We start from the raw sequence: 18,668 nt of genomic DNA, 5'->3' as shown, positions 1-18,668 counted from the left end.
CAAAACGGGACAATTTCACTTTAGACATTTCTGTTCCGTCCAATTTATACTTCCGGACAGTTCTGGTTTCGCACAGTTTTCAATTTGGAACCATTTTGATTTAGGAAATGTTCATTTTGCTACAGTTTCATTTTAGGAAATCTCCAATCCGTCGTACCACCGGATGCGGAGATGAATCACGATTGGAATGTAGCACATCCTCGTTTAGCGGCAATCATGCTGAAGTCTTTTTCAGAGCTCTCCCGTTTCTGATTTTGCTCTTGTTGCCATTTTTTGCATTCTGATCTGATGTGATCATCGGAAACCAACGGGTCCAGTGAAAAGCGCTGAAAAACATAGTTTTCGTATTCGAAAAGACATTTTGTAAATATTCACATGGATCAGATAATTCCTCCAGAGAGCCCATTTGAACGGTTCAACCGTCGATGATTTATTAATAACACGTGCTTCTGCACGAAGGACGTCTACAATAAACGTCATCGTTAACTCAACCTGAAAAAGAGACATGAAGGCTTCGAATACTCATATTTTCTCACCCAATCGATTTTTGTGAGATGAGCAGCACCGGTGAGCTCATCAAACAACTCTCCACTCCAAACGTGTTGCCAGAAAGAATTACTTTTTTTAGACGCTGTTGATCTTTCAGTTTGTGAGGAGTCTGATATGGAATATTCGATTATTGGATTTCCTTCGAAGAAACTGGAAATTATTCATTTAATGAATTGGGCCTTGAAACAAATTTGAAATTTTACCTGTAAACCTTTTTAGAATCAAAGATTCGGTCTCTCATCAGACTTCCAACAGAAGTGGTTTCTCGAAACGATCCAGGACGAGTCGCTGTTATCTGAACAAAAAATAAATTATGGATTTCTAGATAGTGAAATTACCTGTTTCTCCCCGATTTTTCTTGAACATCCTAGCAGAATCACACAGACAAGCATCATAAACAGAGATGACCAGAACTGAAAAAAGCGAAAGGAATTATTTGAAATTCAAAATTTTTGGTTAGGACCAAAAAGTGTCTCCATGTGTGTCGACTTCTTTTGTTTTTAGCCGTTCGATTTCCAACTAGCGTGGAGACGATTGAAGCAATGAAGATAGAACGGAATACTGCACTTTGGAAAACGCGGACCTGTAGAATTGTAGTCTATTAAAACAAATTAGATAACGATTTACCATAAGGAACATTGATGAAAAACTAGAAATCCAGATGAAGCTGAGTTCGCGACTTTGGCCACCACAATGTCCGATTATGTAGACCCCTGAACAGAAAATCAATTTGGAAAGATTCTGGCGAAAAATCCGAACCTGCTGTAATTCCCAGGGCAACCACTGAAACAAATGGTATGGAATTGATGTCTGTCCATCCGAAAGTTAGAGTACAAGCAAGCCAAGTGCCAATACCAATATATAACCCATAAAGTACAGAATACAGAAAACGGGTCAGAGAAAACTCAACAAATTTGGATTGCGCTGTTTGCAGCCTACCATTCCTAAAAGTTACATAAATAATAAGATAGAAAAGCAAAAAAAAAAACCAACTTCCACTTTTCTTTGTCCTTGTTTTCTTTGTTCAGATTTATCAACTGATTATAAGCCTCAACTTCGTACTTGAACATAAAACTATCATAAAGCCATCCTGAAATTTCGAAAAAGGTGTTTTCTCAAAATTAAAAATCAACTCTAACCGATAAGAAACACTCCAAAAGTAGAGAAGAATACGAATGCTTCTGGAACTTGCTTCAAATATAATCGATGTGCTCCCAGAATTCCACCAACTATCAGTATTATTCTAACAACCAACGGTTTTACATCTTTCTCGTTGGTCATGTCCCTTAAATAAAATGTTTAATTTGTGTGATTCATGCTAAAAGTATCGGTGAAAAAAGATAGTCAACTTATTTCAAACATTTCTGGACTGTTTCTAGAAAAAATAACATTTTATCAAACATATACATTTGGAATGAATTGTTGTGATGAATACCAAAAACCACAATAGACTTGAAGCTACCGGAGAATAAATGAAGGATTATGTCAAATGAGAAAAATGCCGGTGGAAAATATATTCATATTATTTATATAAATATTCATATTTTAACACAACCATTAATATGTCGTCCGGGAGACTGAGATTTTATACAAAAAAAGAACAGTGAAGCACAGGGGAATGTGATGGGGGTGAATTGTGGGTGGAAATGTTAGAAATACACAGGAAAATGCAATGGTTTTTTACTGCGGATGCATTGACAGGCGATCGCAGACAGAAGCGTTCAAGGACAGACATGAGCAGATCTTCGTAGAAGGGAGCGTAATTAATCGATTTTCACAGCAGCATAAATCTTGGTGAGGAAGAAATGTGAAGCGTAGAATCCAATCGTTCCTGTCATGAAGAAGAACGTAAGCGCAATTAAAGACCTGAAAATGTCATAGTGGAAATGATAAGAATTCGTTGACGCTTACGAATATCCAAAGTAGAGAACAGTTGGCACGAATCCTTCAATCGTCAATTTAGTGTTGTAATAGAACACTGCGTACGCCATGACTGAAATATTAAAATTAATCTTTGCGCTGTATCGAAATTAAAGGTACCATAAAATGAAGATCCTCCAGAGATGACAAAAGATCTCCACCACCAACGATAATTTTCGGCGCAAAGAGAGAAATAAGTAGCTACAACAGAGATCTGAGCAGTCGATATGGCCAAGATGATTGAAACAATGAAAAGGAAACCAAACAGGTAATAAAACTGATTCTCCCAGATAGCCTGAAAAACACTTTGCCAGAGATTACTTTTTTTCTCGAAACTCACATTGAAAATGAAGAACAATTCAATGAACATAGCTCCAAACGGTAGAACACCGGCAATCAGGGAACTCGGAATAAGGCGGAGATACCATGGTTGTTCAGGAACTTGACGAGGAATTTGGTTGGTGCGAACTGGGTGGGTGTACGGTTGTTTGCGATAGCCAAAATAGAAACCAAGGAATATAAGTGGCATGTCGATACAGAACCACATAATCAGAAGAGCGATCATTGTACCGAATGGAACTGCTCCAGATGAATGTTTTCCGATCAAAAAGAAGTTCAACAAGAAACCAGCTCCGAGAATCAGCGATGGGAAAAGGGTGGCAGTTTGGACAGCGCACCGAATTGGGTTACGTCCTTTCATCGTTTTGTAGAGGCGACCGGCATGGTATCCGGAAATCAGACCCATGAAACAGAAAAGGAAGACAGCTGCAGACATGAGTGATCCACGAGATGCTGGAGATAGCATTCCAAGCATTGCACAAACTGCAAAAAATTAATTGATTTGTTTCTGGAATAAAGAAACTCACCGACAACAATAGCCGACATTCCGAGAAGCTGGATTCCAGTTCCAACCATATTGACGAGAATCATCTGGTGGGGTGGAGGACGGAAAACATCTCCGTGCACCAGCTTCCACCCAGTTTCTTCCAAGGTTTCGTCTTCTTCGTCATCCCGATTATACTGAGCGATGTCCCGACGTACAGTTCGCACGATAGTTACACTCAAAAAACCTGAAATTGAATCATCAAGAGTGTTGAGAATGACGGAAAAATCTCACCGGAAAGAGAAAGCACAACAACGATCGAGTTCAAGATGCTGAACCAATGAATATCGACGGCTTTCGTCGTCAAGTAAACGTCCCATCGAGATGCCCATGGGATATCACTCTCCTCGAATGTTACAGAGTAGGAGAAATCAACAGTCTGTTCCGAATTTCCGAGTTCAGCGTGTTTCCCTCCATCTTCTGGAAGAGAACAGGTCGAGTCACTATTTTTTGTGACGGCGATGGATTTCGGTCGAACCTCAAATCCGACTACTCTGAAAATGCTCATTTAATTTTTATATTAAATGTCTTATGAAAACCTATAAAGCCCGGGAGTATGCTGATGATATTTAACAACGAATTGAAGATGATTGTTCAGATAAACTTTGGAATTTTCATCAATCCATCCAAGACGATAGCCAAGATCGTAGTATACATCTCCTGATTTTCCAGAACTAATCACAGTAGCCACTGGAAGGTTATCAACAATCCTGAAATTTTCAGACGGAATTTGGTGGTTTCAATACTTTTAAAATTACATATGCGCCGAGTATTCTTGACGAATTCGTTCTCTGAACAACTCAACATCTTCCTTTGATAATTTATTGGAGCACAAAGACGCGCATTGTTCGTTTTTCTTCATACTGAACTTATATGGAGTGTTGACAATACGATCACCCCGCATAACTTCTCCGAGGTTCTCCGATTTATATCGAATATCTCCATCCTTTGGTTTGCAAAAGGGTACCGAGTAATATTCGAAAGGCATAATGTTGCTCGAGCTCGTTAACTTGATGGCCTAGAAATATTAAGATGATGCATCTTCGTAGTAAATAGGGAAACATACCTTCACATCAATAAAATCACCAGCTCTAAAATCGAATGGGGCAACTCCGGGCACATAAAAGCCTTCTTCGAGTGGTAATACGGCCGCGAGCACCAAAATGGTGCCAACTCGAAGGAGAGTCATTACCTGGAAAAAAAATTAAGTTAAGAATTCTTCTTAAGAAAGGTTAAAAAAGACAGCTAACGAAAGAAAAAAAGCATTCATAACGACAACGAGTGAAATAAACATATCAAAACCAAATTAATAAATATAGTTAGTGACCAACTGTATGAGTTTGTTCTGAATTGGGTTATTTATGAAATTAAGGTTGTTAAATACAGTAACAAGAGCAAAAGCAAAAAATCTGGGAAACCGAGAAAACATTTTCGATGCACCGATAGTGACTCCAAAGCTAGAAGAGTGTCTAATACCACATGAAACGTGGATCAGCGATGAAGCTTATCGGCTCGAGAATCTCGCTGGCATGGCTGCGGCAGTGTTGTGGGCGGGGCAACATAGCGTGGATTGGTTGGTTGCAAGCGCACCGCACACTTTTCTCATTATTTTTAGGAGGCAAAATGGAGCTGCCGCAATGTGCTCGAAAAACCTTAAAAAGAATCTGTATTTGGTCATACTCGAAACTGTTCAATTTTTCAGAATTCTAGATCCTAGTTTAAACTAGTTGAAACATTGACACAGCTCCGATTCTAAGGAAGTTGTCTTCTCCGTTAAAGAAAAAGAACTTCAGTGGAAAAACATTGGATGATGTGAACAGTATTTTTCGAAGAAGGAAGAAAAAATTGAATATTTCTGTCTGAATCTTCAAAATTTAAATAACAGAAAACAAGAAAAAATGAACGGCTCAAAGTTTGAAAAATGAGAAAAATAACAATACAAAAATTAACAAAAAAACATATAAATCACTGATCAACAACTTTGATTCCACTCAGAACATGTCCACCAGCAACATGTTGAGCCATCAGAGGATGCGTTCGATCTGGCAGCACTTGCATTACTCGACACATCTGATCTGTGAGTACAAGATTTATCGCTTGACGTTTCGAAAGCCAGTCGTAGCAAGAAATAAGTGTCTGAAAAAAGTTACGATTAAAACTTCAACCGAATATTTCAATCCAAAACTAACATTTTGATGAGGGGAATAGATCACAATTGAGGCCGATGGGGCGAGAGTAGGGTAAACCAATTCTAGAACATTTATTGGATCAACGGTACGGCTTCCAATGATGAGCGCATGGGCGTTTCCTTCGAATGTCATTTCCAGACCTCGCCTTTCCCTATCCAATCTATCGTTGCGTCGGGCAAGGGCTTCTAGATCCTGATCCTAAAATCAGTTATTCTTTGAAAAGACTCAGCAATAAACGAACTTCTACATTTTCTTCACATTTCCCTTCCTTGGTTTTATCGTCATTCTCTTCTTCTTCATTGCAAGCCTTCCTATTATTTTCATATGGTAGCTGCTTTCCGGTCAGAAGGCACTTTATCCGAACAGGGAGGAAGGTAGAAAGTGTAGATTCGTTGTAGTTCATAGAATGTACGCATGGAATTGACTGTGCAACGGCACCCTGAACGCAAAACTTAAATTACTATTTTCTTCCTGAACTCCTCACACGATGAAAATGAACACATGCTCCTTTGCCCCCAAGCCTCTCCATTACCGCAGATGTAATGAGACCAAGTGTTTGCTCGAAAACTAGGACATTTTTGCCATGGTGAACACCTGCCATTTGCAGAATCAAAGCCAGTTGATCAGCACGAAGCATAGCAAGACGATCTGGATCTTTCAAGTAATACGCCTTGGCGAGTAGGCGGATCGTTGGGCGCAGAATAAGAACTCTGTAAGATATTTGGGTTGCCAAGTTGAGTAAAAAGATATACCTATCACTATGCTTCTTTGCCTTTCTTTTGATGTATTTGCTCTGCGAAAACACGGTCCTTGTTTGAAAGGATGCGGATCCCTCGACAAGCTTTGCAACCACTTCTTGTCCGCTTACTCCTTGTTTCTTCATTTCCAAAACAGCGTCCATTTCCAATTTTTGTCGCTTCTGTTCTGGTTCAAGTTTTAGGGCTGATGGAGCGATGACGACTCTCAGATCCGATGATTCTACAATCTCAGAGAGCACTACCTCAGAATCGGCAAGAGTTGTTGCCACAGGAGCTTCCTGGAGTTGAAGTTCTTCGATAAGCCTGTCAACTGACATTGGAAAGCACTGATTGTTGGATACTTCGAACAATCCATGTGGTTTCCCGAAGGCACTGAAAAAAAAAGACCATGTTTTTGTTTGCCAGGAACAATTTTAAATGGGGGACTCCGACCAAAAAAATTATATTTGATTTTTTTGTTTCAAAATGTTCTCGAAGTAAGGTATTTCTATAATACTAATACGAAAAAATTCAGAAAAAAGTCGAAGTCCCTGAAAAACGCCGACAAAATTGAAGCGCCGCTCAGTTCTCGTCAACGAGGGACTAGAAAAATCTTGAGTTCGGCCACGCGGCCACACATTTTTCAATCCAAATTTCGCTGTTTTCAGCCGTTTTTTTCTGTAATTTCCGTAAGAATGAAACTGTTTCATCAACTATTATATAAAGACGGCAAAAAAAGTGTGTTCAAGTCAACATTGATTACACGAGCGATGGAGAAGCGACGCTGTCCGTCAGAAGAAGTAAACATTTCGTTTCCTGCAATTTTACTGCCAAAATTGTCGCCCATAATCTCAATCCATTTCACTCTTTCAGTTTCATTAGAAGTAACAATGATGAGCTTTCGAACAGGCTTTTGGTCACATCAATACTGACAGCGTCGCTTCTCCATCGCTCGTGTAATCAATGTTGACTTGAACACACTTTTTTGCCGTCTTTATATAATAGTTAATGAAACAGTTTCATTCTTACGGAAATTACAGAAAAAAACGGCTGAAAACGGCGAAAATTGGATTGAAAAATGTGTGGCCGCGTGGCCGAACTCAAGATTTTTCTAGTCCCTCGTTGACGAGAACTGAGCGGCGCTTCAATTTTGTCGGCGTTTTTCAGGGACTTCGACTTTTTTCTGAATTTTTTCGTATTAGTATTATAAAAATACCTTACTTCGAGAACATTTTGAAACAAAAAAATCAAATATAATTTTTTGGTCGGAGTCCCCCTTTAATGTTAAAATTTGCTGGAAAATTTCCCCCATGATACGACCATTGATTGCACTATTTGTTTAACCTTTTATTTATCACACCCGGGAGCGAGGAATGATTGCCGATCGAAAATATGTGATTTTTAAAGAGCGTCGCATGTTTGGATAGAAATTTGACGTCACCATCAATGATCATTTTGTATCACTCAACTATGACCAAGTGATTGGCGAAGAGAGAAAGTTCATAGAAGAGGAAACCAATTCTCTCGATAGATTAGTTCTAGGAGAACGACAAATAACATTCAGGAATTTCGGAACCATATGATTTTCAAACTTACCTATCAGATGTGAACTTCAACTTCTCGATTAGAATCTTTTGTTTCGGTGTGAACCTCACAATTCGACTTTGTTCGCCATCAATCTGAACCAGAAAATTATAATTTCCATATTCCCATGTTCCTCTTCCACTTACCTTCTGGACAATAAGATACTCTCCAGCTTGAATGAGCGACGTCGTTGTAGGCGGACTCTCGACCTCCATATTTGATTTGTAACTATAAAACGAATTTCAATAGGAAAAACGAAAGCCGAGAATTGAGCGAAGATATCAAAATCGAGAAGCACAAATAAAGTTCAGAAGGAAAAGATCAAACTTTCAAATACCACTAGTGCACTTTTGAAACGTTTTGAGACACTGTTACATGCATCAGTAAGCATCCAACAAGGTCATACTATCCATCTGCGAGCACCGTGGCAGTCACAGACTGACGCACAGCTTTTCGAAAATGGGAATCCCATTATGGGATGCTGTAAAATTTTAGTCGGCAGGCGTATGTCAATTCTCTGACCATCATAGTGGTGATGAATAAGTTATTGTGTACCACTTGCCACTTGGGTGCCGAATTCTGAACTTCCTGGGCCCGGATTTCTTGTAAAGTTATTTTCAATTACAAAACGAAAGCTAAACCGGGCTTTTCCGAGTATGTTATTAACAACAGTTCTGATATATTGTCATAATATATAAGAACAAAAAAGAAAGTCTAAATAGGGTGGACCAACCAACCAGTTTCAAATACTTGATAAATACATCAATGTTTCAGAATTGTAACTATCTGACAATTGTTGATACTTATTCTTTGCCCTGATCGATTATTTTGGTCTTTAGATTATGTGATCAGTGAAGAAAACCTTTACAATGAGCGAAGTTGATTTACTTGCTTTCATTTGAATTAAATTCGGTTTTAACTTTACTAGAGTATATTTTTGAACCAAGGTTCTGTGAAGGACTAGTCTTTCATGATTATTTTTTTATAAAATAGGTAATCAAACAAATTTTATTTTTCTTAAATCTTTATTTGCTTTTTTCACTTTTGCAAAGTGGGCGGTATCTTCTTTGAGATAAGACGATAAATCATCAAACGCTGAAAAGTGTCGACTATTGAACTGATTTTTAAAGATGGCCAATTTCTGTTTGCTAACTGACTTTTCTAATAGTATAAATAGATATAGGTTTGTGCCCAACTTTATCTTCGTCCTTTTCAAAATTGGTCACATTTCCATTTTAAAGAACCGATCTCGATCAATTTTATTCAAAAGATTCGTCACTTTGATATGCAAATTTTAGTTGACCAGAAAATCAGGTTTGAACATATTTTCTATTTTTTTAGTTTTAGGAGAAATTTCGTCTGGCTTTTTTGGTCAATTGACCAGGATACAGACTTATAAAATCTGTGAATTCGAATTTCCCTATTTGCCCTATTTCATATCAAGGAAAGTTCATGAAACTCAACTCATACTATGCACTGTCTGTCCAAACGATTATTATCATCATTTCGAATTATATTCTCTACTGACATTTTGGTTGACCGGCTACCGTTTTTCCTAATATTTGTCCGTTTTAGCAAGTCCTAGACCGATTTAGGCGTTGGTAGTTATGAAAAAAGAAACAACATGTTCAGCTATCGAGCCATGTTGACTCATTCCTCTCCAATCTTTGTATTTTCTGGTCCCGCGTCTACTTGTAAATAAATAACACATGCTATTCATGAGAAACAGAGCGGAATGAACAAACCCCCGTGGGTCCCCTCTACCTACAATTATTTGATCAAGTATCGCTGTTCTCGATCACTTCTTCATCATCCTAACGATATTTGACTCAAATTTTCTTTAGTTTTTCCTTTTCACATATTCTTGAATCAAGAATCTTGATAGCTATTTGAGAAATTGCTCAAATTTTACAACTTCCTAATGTATGTTTTCATCTCCCTACAGTAAGTCCGAAATGGTTTCATCTCCCTACAGTACCACCCTACCATTATTGGAAAAATGTTTTTGAGCAGAGCATTGCGAAAAGAGGAAGTTATTTTGGATACACGAAAACAGAGGCCAAACTAACAATAAAATCTCCATTTTGGGCAACCAGCAGACGAGAACGTCTATTCATTCTTGAACAATAATATTGTGATCTGGAATATTCGAACGATAGAGCTGAAATCATACATCCACATGCCTATTATCCAGATATTCTATTCAGAATTTCGAAAAAAAAAATTAGATATTTATTCTCGAACGAATTTCAATGAAAAACGGAGTAAAAATTATCCTAAAATCTCAAAAGTAAACTAATCTCTTTACTCAATGAACTTCCAACTGAAAGACTTAAAAGTTAACCAACGAACTACTGGTAATTGATTTTTTGTGAAAAATCCTTTTAGACGACATAAGAGAAAAAAAAAACAAAGTCTAGCCTCAGGAAAAGCAAAATGCACCCCAAAAGCACCGAAAAACGAAACATTTGTGTCTCATTCCTCAGACGAAAATCCCTTTTCCCCTCTCGGATTCTCTATTTCCTAGCCACTATATCTTTCTTTCAATCTCTGTTCTTAGTCATCTAATCCTCACAAGCGGGTGCTTTTGAGGTGCTCCGAGCACCACCAAAAGCTGCTTCTTCCTCATTTACACACTACATTTCGTCTTCCTCCTCCAGCTAGTCATTCAAGCTATATCAGCAGTTTTAAGAACTGTTTTTAGAGCTTTTTGTCTAACTATTGAAACAATATTCAGTGCTACTGATAAGATATTTCTACATTGAATTGCTTCACCCTTATATTATAAGCACTGTTATTCTGTCTAAAATGTCAACTTTGGAAGAACAAAAAATTCTCATAGAGCTTGAAACTATGCCGTTCATTGTTGGTCCTACGGATAACGAGCAAGAACGGAAACAACAAGAATTCGATGATGTGACAACGAAAAAGGAAGAAAATTCAAACGGGCTGAGCAGCGTTAAGTCAGTCATTAGCACAATGATTTCAAGGAAAAATGGAATATCGTGAGTTTAACTATATAATAAACTACAATATATCCTAGAAGTGTACTCCAAGAAATCCAAAATCAGAAGAAAAAATGATTCGGTCAAACAGCTGACGATGATAAACGCGACCAAATTATAAACTATATTAGTCTGAACAAAAATACAGGCAACATCAGAAACTTATATGCGTTCATTAAAAACGTTCAGTCGAGAAAATTATTTCGAGAGACCCAGACTTCGCCCTCGCCGTTGAATTTAGGCAAAAAAGTCGGAATTCAAGGTTTAAAGTTAGAAAAAGATGTGATTTTAAAGTAACGAAGCATTTGGATGCTTAATTTTCAATTATTTTCTCATTAACTTTTAGCCGTACCGCAAGTTAACAAATAGGGAATTAGAGCGAATGATTTTTGAGGAGAATGAACAAAGAACAGCTTACAGATTTTTTGACAAAAAACTGAAAAATTGGTGCTTACTAAAAACTAATTAAAGCTTTAAAAAAGTTTAGCGTCGAACAAAAAAAAAGTACAAAACAGTAGGCGTAGTGTCTGGCGCATTGTCCGTGATTGCGTACTTCACAAGAAATGCGCGGGAGTTCAAATTGATTTTTTCAGAGCTACATCTGGGCTCATCAATTTTATATGTGGAATGATTGGTCCGGGATGTTTTTCACTTGCAGTGAGCTTTAAGCAAGCAGGTCTATGGGTAAAAACCAATTCTATGTAATTTTCCAGTTTATAAAATTTCAGGGTGGTCTCGTATTAGTTTTCATTGTCGGGTTTCTAAGTCTCTACAGTATGCACAAAATAGTTAGCTGTTCCCAGTATCTAGCAAAATCGTAAGAAAAAGTCTAGGATGAATGGATTTTGATTTATCTTATTTCAGTAATGGTGACCAAAGTTTGGATTACGGTCAAATGGCAGAAGCAGCAATGCTAAATAGTTATAAATGGACTAAAAGGCATGCTAAATTAACAAAGTATGTTTTCTAAGTTTAAAATGGTTCCTACTTACATCATGTTACAGGATAATAGTTAATGCTTGCCTCTTGGCTTTCCAACTTGGTGTGATTACTGTATTCATGGTTTTTGCAGTTGAACATGTTATTGAGGTACTGGATGGAAATAATAATTTTTATGATAATTGATATTTTTCAGATCTGGGAATTTATTGGCGATTCTCCACCACCATTCTCAAAAACTGTCATGATCTTGTTATATTTCGTTCCTCAAATGCTCCTGAATTTCATTGGACACATGAAGCTAATCACAATACTGTGTCTGTGTGGAAATGTGATTATATTTGGAGCTATCATTTTAATTACGAAGGTTAGGAACGTTAATTTCCATCTTTAGAATCATTATATATTTTCAGGAGCTAATGGTTCACAAATGGTATCCCACATGGGAATTGAATAGTGTTACTGGGATCGAGGGTATTTCACTTGCTGCTGGAGCATTGATCTATTCATTCGAAGGACAAGCTATGGTTTTGCCATTGGAAAACTCATTGAAACATCCAAAAGATATGACTGGAGCAAGCGGAGTTCTGTCAACAGCAATGAACCTTGTTACTGTTCTATACGCCTTTTTGGGATTTTTTGGATATGTTACATTTGGTCCCAAAGTACAAGGAAGTTTGACTCTGAACCTACCAAACTCCATGTAAGTTTATAAACTACATGTTCTGTGTTTTAGTTTCGGTTCAATTTTGTGTGAAGCCTACTTGTAAACCAGGTCCTAGCAAGCCTTCGCGGGCTTTGGCATAGTTTCTTTTAGAATCAATATTTTTGAACCAACTGATTTGATAAAACCCAACGAATGCTGCAAAATGATACTGTTTTTAAAAATTGTGTCTTGTCTATGAATATTATTACAAAAGAAACAGTCCGAAACAAGGCCCGGATCAGTCACCTTTTGGATTGAATATAACTGTGTTCATAGACAAGACACTCTTTTTTAAATAGTATCATTTTGTAGTAAGTATTGAGTTCTATCATATCTATTTTAGTTGGCCCGAAAATATTAATTCCAAAAGAAACTATGGTATGGCCCACGAAAACCCGCCATCAGTCATTTTCAGCAGCTTTCGACTAATTTTGATAAAAAGTTGGTATTCCTTTCTTTAAGATTTTAGGATATGTCGAATCAATTGCTGATAAAACTTGAGAAAAGACTATAGGTTGAAAAATATTGATTCTAAAAGATCCCATGGCAAGGCCCGGTTTGCAACTATGGTATGAAAGACTTTTTAGAAAGAAGAGAAATGCCGACAAAATGATACTATTTAAGAAACTTCAACTGAAATTAGAACGCTTTCAGACTGACTGTTTCCATCAAAGGACTTCTTGTTCTGAAAATATTCTTTGGAAGTGCCATCCAACTGTTTGTTATTGTTCAAATGCTTCTTCCAAGTCTTCGATCTCTAATCTCGGAAGATCGAAAATTGATTCATCGGTTTCTACCGTATGCTCTTCGTCTCGGATTGATGCTCATCTCATGTAAGTTTCCATTTCCTAGAATTTCTTTTAACTTTAATATATTTCCAGTGTGTCTGGCCTTGGTGGTTCCAAATCTAATGCAGATAATTCCTCTGGTTGGAATCACATCTGGTCTTTTGATTTCTTTGATTCTACCTTCATTTTTGGATTGTATAGTATTTTTACCAGTTTATAAAAAACAAGGAGAAATGTATGTTTTTATTATTATTCGAAACATGTTCAATAAAACTATTTCCAGGTTCCTATATTATCAGAAATTGATCATCAATGTATTTTTATTCGTTCTTGGCTGGCTCTTTCTGGGATCTGGACTCTATTCAAGTATTGACGACATAATTAATAACGATGTATGAAAATCAAATCAAAATTGTCTCTCCCTCTCAAAACATTACATTTTTTAATACGTGTATTTTCTTCGATTTGAAAACAAAGGCTGTTATGTGATGTTTCTCACCCCTTTTTTCTGTTGGTCTATCAGGCGCCCGGTGATAAAGTTTTATTACATCTTAATGATTCAGGCAGAAAAGTGGGAAAACAGATGGATTAAAGTATATTTACTGACCGACTACATGATAACTTCTTGTTCTCTATAACCTGTGATATTGTTCCTATCATATCCTCTATCTGTGATAAAAACCAATTAGAATAGTAGATGTAATATTGACATCTTCTCAGAGAGGTTTTCCTTAGGTAGTATAACAAATGACCTTGACCAGGGTCCGTTTTTCAAAAAAGGTTTCAATCTGTTTTTAAGTACTGTCAAGTTGATGTGTATAAATAAAACATTTATGATCTTTATTGTAAAGAAAAAAAAGTGAGAATTTGAAATCGTGATTGGACCCAAAAGTTGACAATTTTTTTCTGCTGTCTGTTTAGCCGCGTCCCGGACATCCATGTCCATTACAGAACAGATAGATTCCATTTTGTGGGGTTCCTTCGAAAGTGTTTCCAAATTGATCTACTCCAACACCTGAGGAAGTCATACTTCTTCATTTACAGCAAAATTAAATCGATTTACCTTGAGAACTGTATCCCCATGCAGGTTGCGACCAGCCACCGAATAATTGGGAATTTACGGTGGCAGACAGCATAAACACAATTGCCATAATACAGAGAATGGAATAGTTAGACATATTGGAGACTTGAAAGAAAATGAAAGATTCAGACAATCAACTTGAAATTTGTTTTTGATAAGTCACCTCATAGTTCCTATTTTATATCAGTTAAAAAGTAGGCGTGGCTTCAAAGTGTCTGATATGAGAGAGATTGGGAAAGTAAGTGCGTCGAGTACAACAACCATTCGTGACCTGATCGATTGGGCAGATCATTGGAACAGGATTGTTAAAATGTTACTATCGGACTCATGACGGAATTGTGGACCGAAACTTTTGGTCTTAATCAGACTCAGAAATCTGGGATAAAGTCCATATGACATGTGCCTTACATTGAACAAAACTATAGTATTCTATATTTTGCGTTTTAGATTTTTCCAAAAAAAAAAGCGGAAACTGATAGAGCATCTACTTTTTTAAAGTCTTAAAACAGAGTTTCGTGGATTTTGTCAAATTTTGTCAGGATTGGTTAAACATATTATTGTGTTGCAAAACATAGTGATTTGGAAGAGAAAATCTGGTGGCCGCGACCACGGCCGAACTACCGTAGTTAGAAAATATATTTTACTTTCATATTTTTTTTTCTCGATTTTCGTCTGTTTCCCAGAAACTGAATTCGAAGGTTTTCGACACAAAAGTTGTCGAAAAGCGATAGTAAAAAAAAAACCGAAAATCCTAGTTTACTGTGGTTTTCGTTATGGGAACAGTTGGTCACGCTCACAAGCTTTTCTCTTCCACAGCTCCGATTTTTCGTACCAATAGAAAGCTTTTTTCTATTTTCGTTTCTGTAGTCGTTTGTCCAGGCTTTCAAAAATCTTGATCTTACCTGGGAATATTCTCAAATTTCAAATCTAAATTTTGGTAGTTTTTTATTCATCCATCAATTTTCATTCATTCGGTTTTTGGCATATCCAATTTAAGTGGACCATATATTTCCTATTTTTTCAATTTTTAATAAATGTCTTCAGATTTTCAATTCCTTCTATTAATTTAAAGCATCAAATGAAAAGAAATCGCATCACTTTTCCCCCGATTTATCAATAATATAGTCTGATCGGTCATTTCGGTCACTAGTTGGGTACGGCAACGAAATCAGCTTCTTTTTCAAATTTTGTAGAAAATGTTTGGTTCCAAATTTTTATGCAGGAAAAAATACATGAAAAAAAAATACTTCGGCTATCATTACTAATAACATTCACCAGATTCTGTACGTGCGTATGTATGTAGCGCACCTTATCACCCATTCAAAGTTAACCGATCAATCTGAAACCTGGACAGATAGATCAGAATTGTGTCTTAGTTGATGCCCGGATTTTTGGTTTCTCGAAACTTTGATTTTGGAGTCTTCTGGAGACGTTCCTTGGTTTCACCTCAGTAAAGGGTGGTGGGTTAAAAGGGCGATGGTGGAGGGCGACCAGAAGCCAGGAGGTTTAGCGCGAAGGGGGTCCTAAACCGACTGGTTCTATTTTCATTCATAAGAAACAAATTTTTTAATTGTAGGTCAGACACATTCCTAATATTTTTTATTATATTTTTTTATTTCAGAAGTCCTGCCTTTGGATACGATATAGTTTTTCTCTCTTTTCGAACTTAATTTTGAAAATCATGTTCACACACACATATATTTTTGTTTCCATTCCCCTATAAATATAATGTTCAGAATCAAATGTTGAAAATACAAGATCAAAAGTGGAAAAGATCAGATGGGAATGTTGGAATTGTATCTGATATTTTAGACGGCACAGAACTAGAAGATAATTTTTGTGATTCACTTTAACATTGGGAAGCAGAGAAAAGCCTCTGTTTAATTTTCATGGGGAAACTTCGAATGTTAAACCGACTATTCATAATCAATCCAATCTTAAAAGCATCCATTCGGGAGTTTCTTGAATGTGGAATTCTGTTTCAACTCTTGTTTGGAATTCAATGCGAGTTTTGAACTACTCGGTTTTTGGCTTGTTACTTTTGATCAGAAGTTGGAGGGATTTGGAGATCCAACGGATTTGGCCGGGTTCTATTTGGAACCAGCCCCACAACGGCTGTATATCGGGCCATTGTTATATGTTGGTCGGAAGTTGAAAATTGAAATAATACTATTTGGGAATTGACTCTTAAGTTTGTCGCGGTTACGATCTGTTCCGAGAGGTAAATGTTTGGAGTAACTAATTCAAAAGATTGACGTGATGGTTTGTCAGAAGGTGTTGATTCCGGTTTTTCAGTTTCCTCATGCCGCGTCCAAAGTTGATTTCCAGGAGTAATTTCCTGGAAAAAAACGGTGTCCAAGGCTACCATTTTTTTTCAGATTTCCAGGGAGGCTTCCGCTTTGAGACCCACCGTAAATCGACATAAATCAACAGAAAAAGCACTGTCAAAACGAGTGATACAGTAGTTTAGTGTGCCTGGAAATCTGGAAAACAATGACAGCTTTAGACAGCGTTTTTCCAGGGAATTACTCCTGGAAATCAACTTTGAACGCGGCATCAATATCAGTGTAGCTCGTGGTTGGAGCGTTTGAAGTCAAAAGTTCTGTTTCAGAAGATTCAACTTCTTGAAGACTTATTCCTTTTCCATTTTCAGTCGTATATACTTGTCTTCACTATAGCAATTAAGTCTGAAAAAAAACTTCAAAAAATTAGAATAGGGATCCGGTGTCAAAAAATAAGCTTGAATTTTGATAACTGAAAAGAAAAAATTGGAATAAAAAATGAATAGGAAATATTCGTATTACTAGATATATGAAGTATGCATCCAAAATGAGATATTTTCATTTTTAGCAGCTTTTTCTGATTTTTTAGATCATTTTCAAGAAAAAAACAATATCAGTTTCCGAAAATTCGAAATTTCAAAAATTTTGAAATTCCATTCATCTGAGTTTCTGAATTTTTAATGCCCATCAATTCCAGAAACATCGATTTCAAATCTTCGAAAAAAAAGGAATTTTGAAACTTTTCAGTTTCTGAAATTTCAGACTTTTCGAATTTTCTGAAAACCTAATTTTCGAATTTCTTGGAATAAAAAACACATTTAAAATTTGAATTTTGAAAGCTCAATTTTTGTTAAAATCAAACTTTAGAGCATTCTCGTTTTTCTTTTATTTGGTCAAACTCCTAGATTTCAGAAATTCCCGACTTTAAGAAATTTCAAAATTTCGGGATTCCAAAAAAAAAATCTGAAAATTCGAAAAAAACCAATAATAAAAATTCTTTTTTTTTCCTAAATTTCAGAATGGTCGAAATTTTAATTTTCGAATTTCTTGGAACAAAAATTTATTTTTTTTTTTACCTAATCGTATCTACACACCAGGGGGCGCTTTTTACGCTGAGCTTTTTTAGAAAATTGTTTCACACAGTTTTTTCCGTGACATTTCAATGAAATAAGAGCCAATTTAAAAAAAATGAGAAACGTGGATCCACAGTATTCGCATGATGCGAATTATAGTGAATTTATTCCTCTCAAAAGATAGAGAGAAAGTACCCCAAAAGTCGAATCACTATTAAATACAAAAAAATAGCCACTTAAATCGGGATATACTAAAAACAAGGCCCTTAAAAGTAAAATCAGCCATTAAAAATTATTTTCAGCTTCTAAAGTGTAGGCTTAGCCTTTAAAAAGCAGGCTTACGGCGCAGACACTTAAAAATCAGACTTAGAAAAAATATTCCGTAAAACCTGTATTAGAAGAACCCCTTTTAATAGAAGGGTCCCTCTAATAGAAGGGCCCTCTGTGAAAAATGACCCCTCTTCAATGTGTTTTGGAATAAAATTTCCGTAATTTTTCAATGGAAAATATTCCACGAACTCCACAAGTCAAGAATAAATAACTGGAATTGAAATCTTCCATTACCCATTCTCTGCGTATCTGTTAATTAAATTGAACAATTTAATTAACGGAAAGCTTTCCTAATTTTCGTTTCGACTTTACTGAACCCTATTTGTTATCGTCGATGGTGTGAAACTATGCAGTATTGGTTCTGTGATGTTTTTCAGGCGTAGAACTCAATTCCAATCCGAATTTGTCGAAATATTGTTCCAAGTTCATATTTTCTTCTGGCTGTGTTACGGCGTCACCTCTGAAGAAGCCTGCCAAAACTTTTTTAAAAATGTTAACACAGCGATCTGAATGCTCAATTTCAATTTTTCACATCGAATTCGAAATTATCGTTAACTTCACAGGATTCGTGACTCCACCGATTCCGAGGAAAGAGCAACCGG

At 36.5% G+C, this 18,668-nt stretch overlaps 6 protein-coding genes across 6 annotated transcripts in view; 2 read left to right on the top strand and 4 right to left on the bottom strand.

Moving 5' to 3' along the window:
- Positions 1-176: 176 nt before the first annotated feature.
- Positions 177-1,830, bottom strand: CBG12452 (the record flags this gene model as incomplete). The annotated part of the gene is made up of 10 exons (XM_045238761.1): positions 177-326; positions 376-492; positions 537-699; positions 753-844; positions 888-962; positions 1,013-1,132; positions 1,177-1,262; positions 1,309-1,493; positions 1,543-1,639; positions 1,689-1,830. The coding sequence occupies 10 exons, from the start codon at positions 1,828-1,830 to the stop codon at positions 177-179; spliced, it is 1,227 nt and encodes a 408-aa protein (XP_045094872.1).
- Positions 1,831-2,312: 482 nt separating this feature from the next.
- On the bottom strand, positions 2,313-4,646 carry CBG12453 (the record flags this gene model as incomplete). Its single annotated transcript, XM_045238756.1, has 9 exons — positions 2,313-2,415; positions 2,461-2,542; positions 2,590-3,291; positions 3,336-3,539; positions 3,587-3,846; positions 3,892-4,062; positions 4,111-4,370; positions 4,419-4,544; positions 4,626-4,646. 9 exons carry the CDS (start codon positions 4,644-4,646, stop codon positions 2,313-2,315), a joined length of 1,929 nt encoding a protein of 642 aa, XP_045094873.1.
- A 671-nt stretch (positions 4,647-5,317) lies between these two features.
- Positions 5,318-8,077, bottom strand: CBG12454 (the record flags this gene model as incomplete). Its single annotated transcript, XM_045238753.1, has 6 exons — positions 5,318-5,488; positions 5,542-5,739; positions 5,783-5,980; positions 6,026-6,671; positions 7,875-7,957; positions 8,009-8,077. The coding sequence occupies 6 exons, from the start codon at positions 8,075-8,077 to the stop codon at positions 5,318-5,320; spliced, it is 1,365 nt and encodes a 454-aa protein (XP_045094874.1).
- Positions 8,078-10,670: 2,593 nt separating this feature from the next.
- Positions 10,671-13,698, top strand: CBG12455 (the record flags this gene model as incomplete). The annotated part of the gene is made up of 10 exons (XM_002639682.1): positions 10,671-10,867; positions 11,461-11,551; positions 11,596-11,684; positions 11,732-11,824; positions 11,872-11,956; positions 12,003-12,173; positions 12,220-12,509; positions 13,167-13,345; positions 13,394-13,535; positions 13,584-13,698. 10 exons carry the CDS (start codon positions 10,671-10,673, stop codon positions 13,696-13,698), a joined length of 1,452 nt encoding a protein of 483 aa, XP_002639728.1.
- A 519-nt stretch (positions 13,699-14,217) lies between these two features.
- CBG12456 lies at positions 14,218-14,478 on the bottom strand (the record flags this gene model as incomplete). The annotated part of the gene is made up of 2 exons (XM_002639683.1): positions 14,218-14,315; positions 14,364-14,478. 2 exons carry the CDS (start codon positions 14,476-14,478, stop codon positions 14,218-14,220), a joined length of 213 nt encoding a protein of 70 aa, XP_002639729.1.
- Positions 14,479-17,682: 3,204 nt separating this feature from the next.
- Positions 17,683-18,668, top strand: part of Cbr-eif-3.E — a gene marked incomplete at both ends in the record, with an annotated part of 2,906 nt that continues 1,920 nt past the window's right edge. Inside the window, one exon of the mRNA XM_045238739.1 lies at positions 17,683-17,685. Within this exon, the coding sequence (XP_045094875.1) occupies positions 17,683-17,685 (3 nt within the window). The remainder of the gene's footprint in view (positions 17,686-18,668) is intronic.

This window comes from Caenorhabditis briggsae (genome assembly GCF_000004555.2).
Source record: "Caenorhabditis briggsae complete genome, chrI, whole genome shotgun sequence".
NCBI lineage: Eukaryota > Metazoa > Nematoda > Chromadorea > Rhabditida > Rhabditidae > Caenorhabditis > Caenorhabditis briggsae.
Note: the sequence above shows the minus strand (reverse complement) of the source record. Positions and strands in the feature narration are given on the sequence as shown.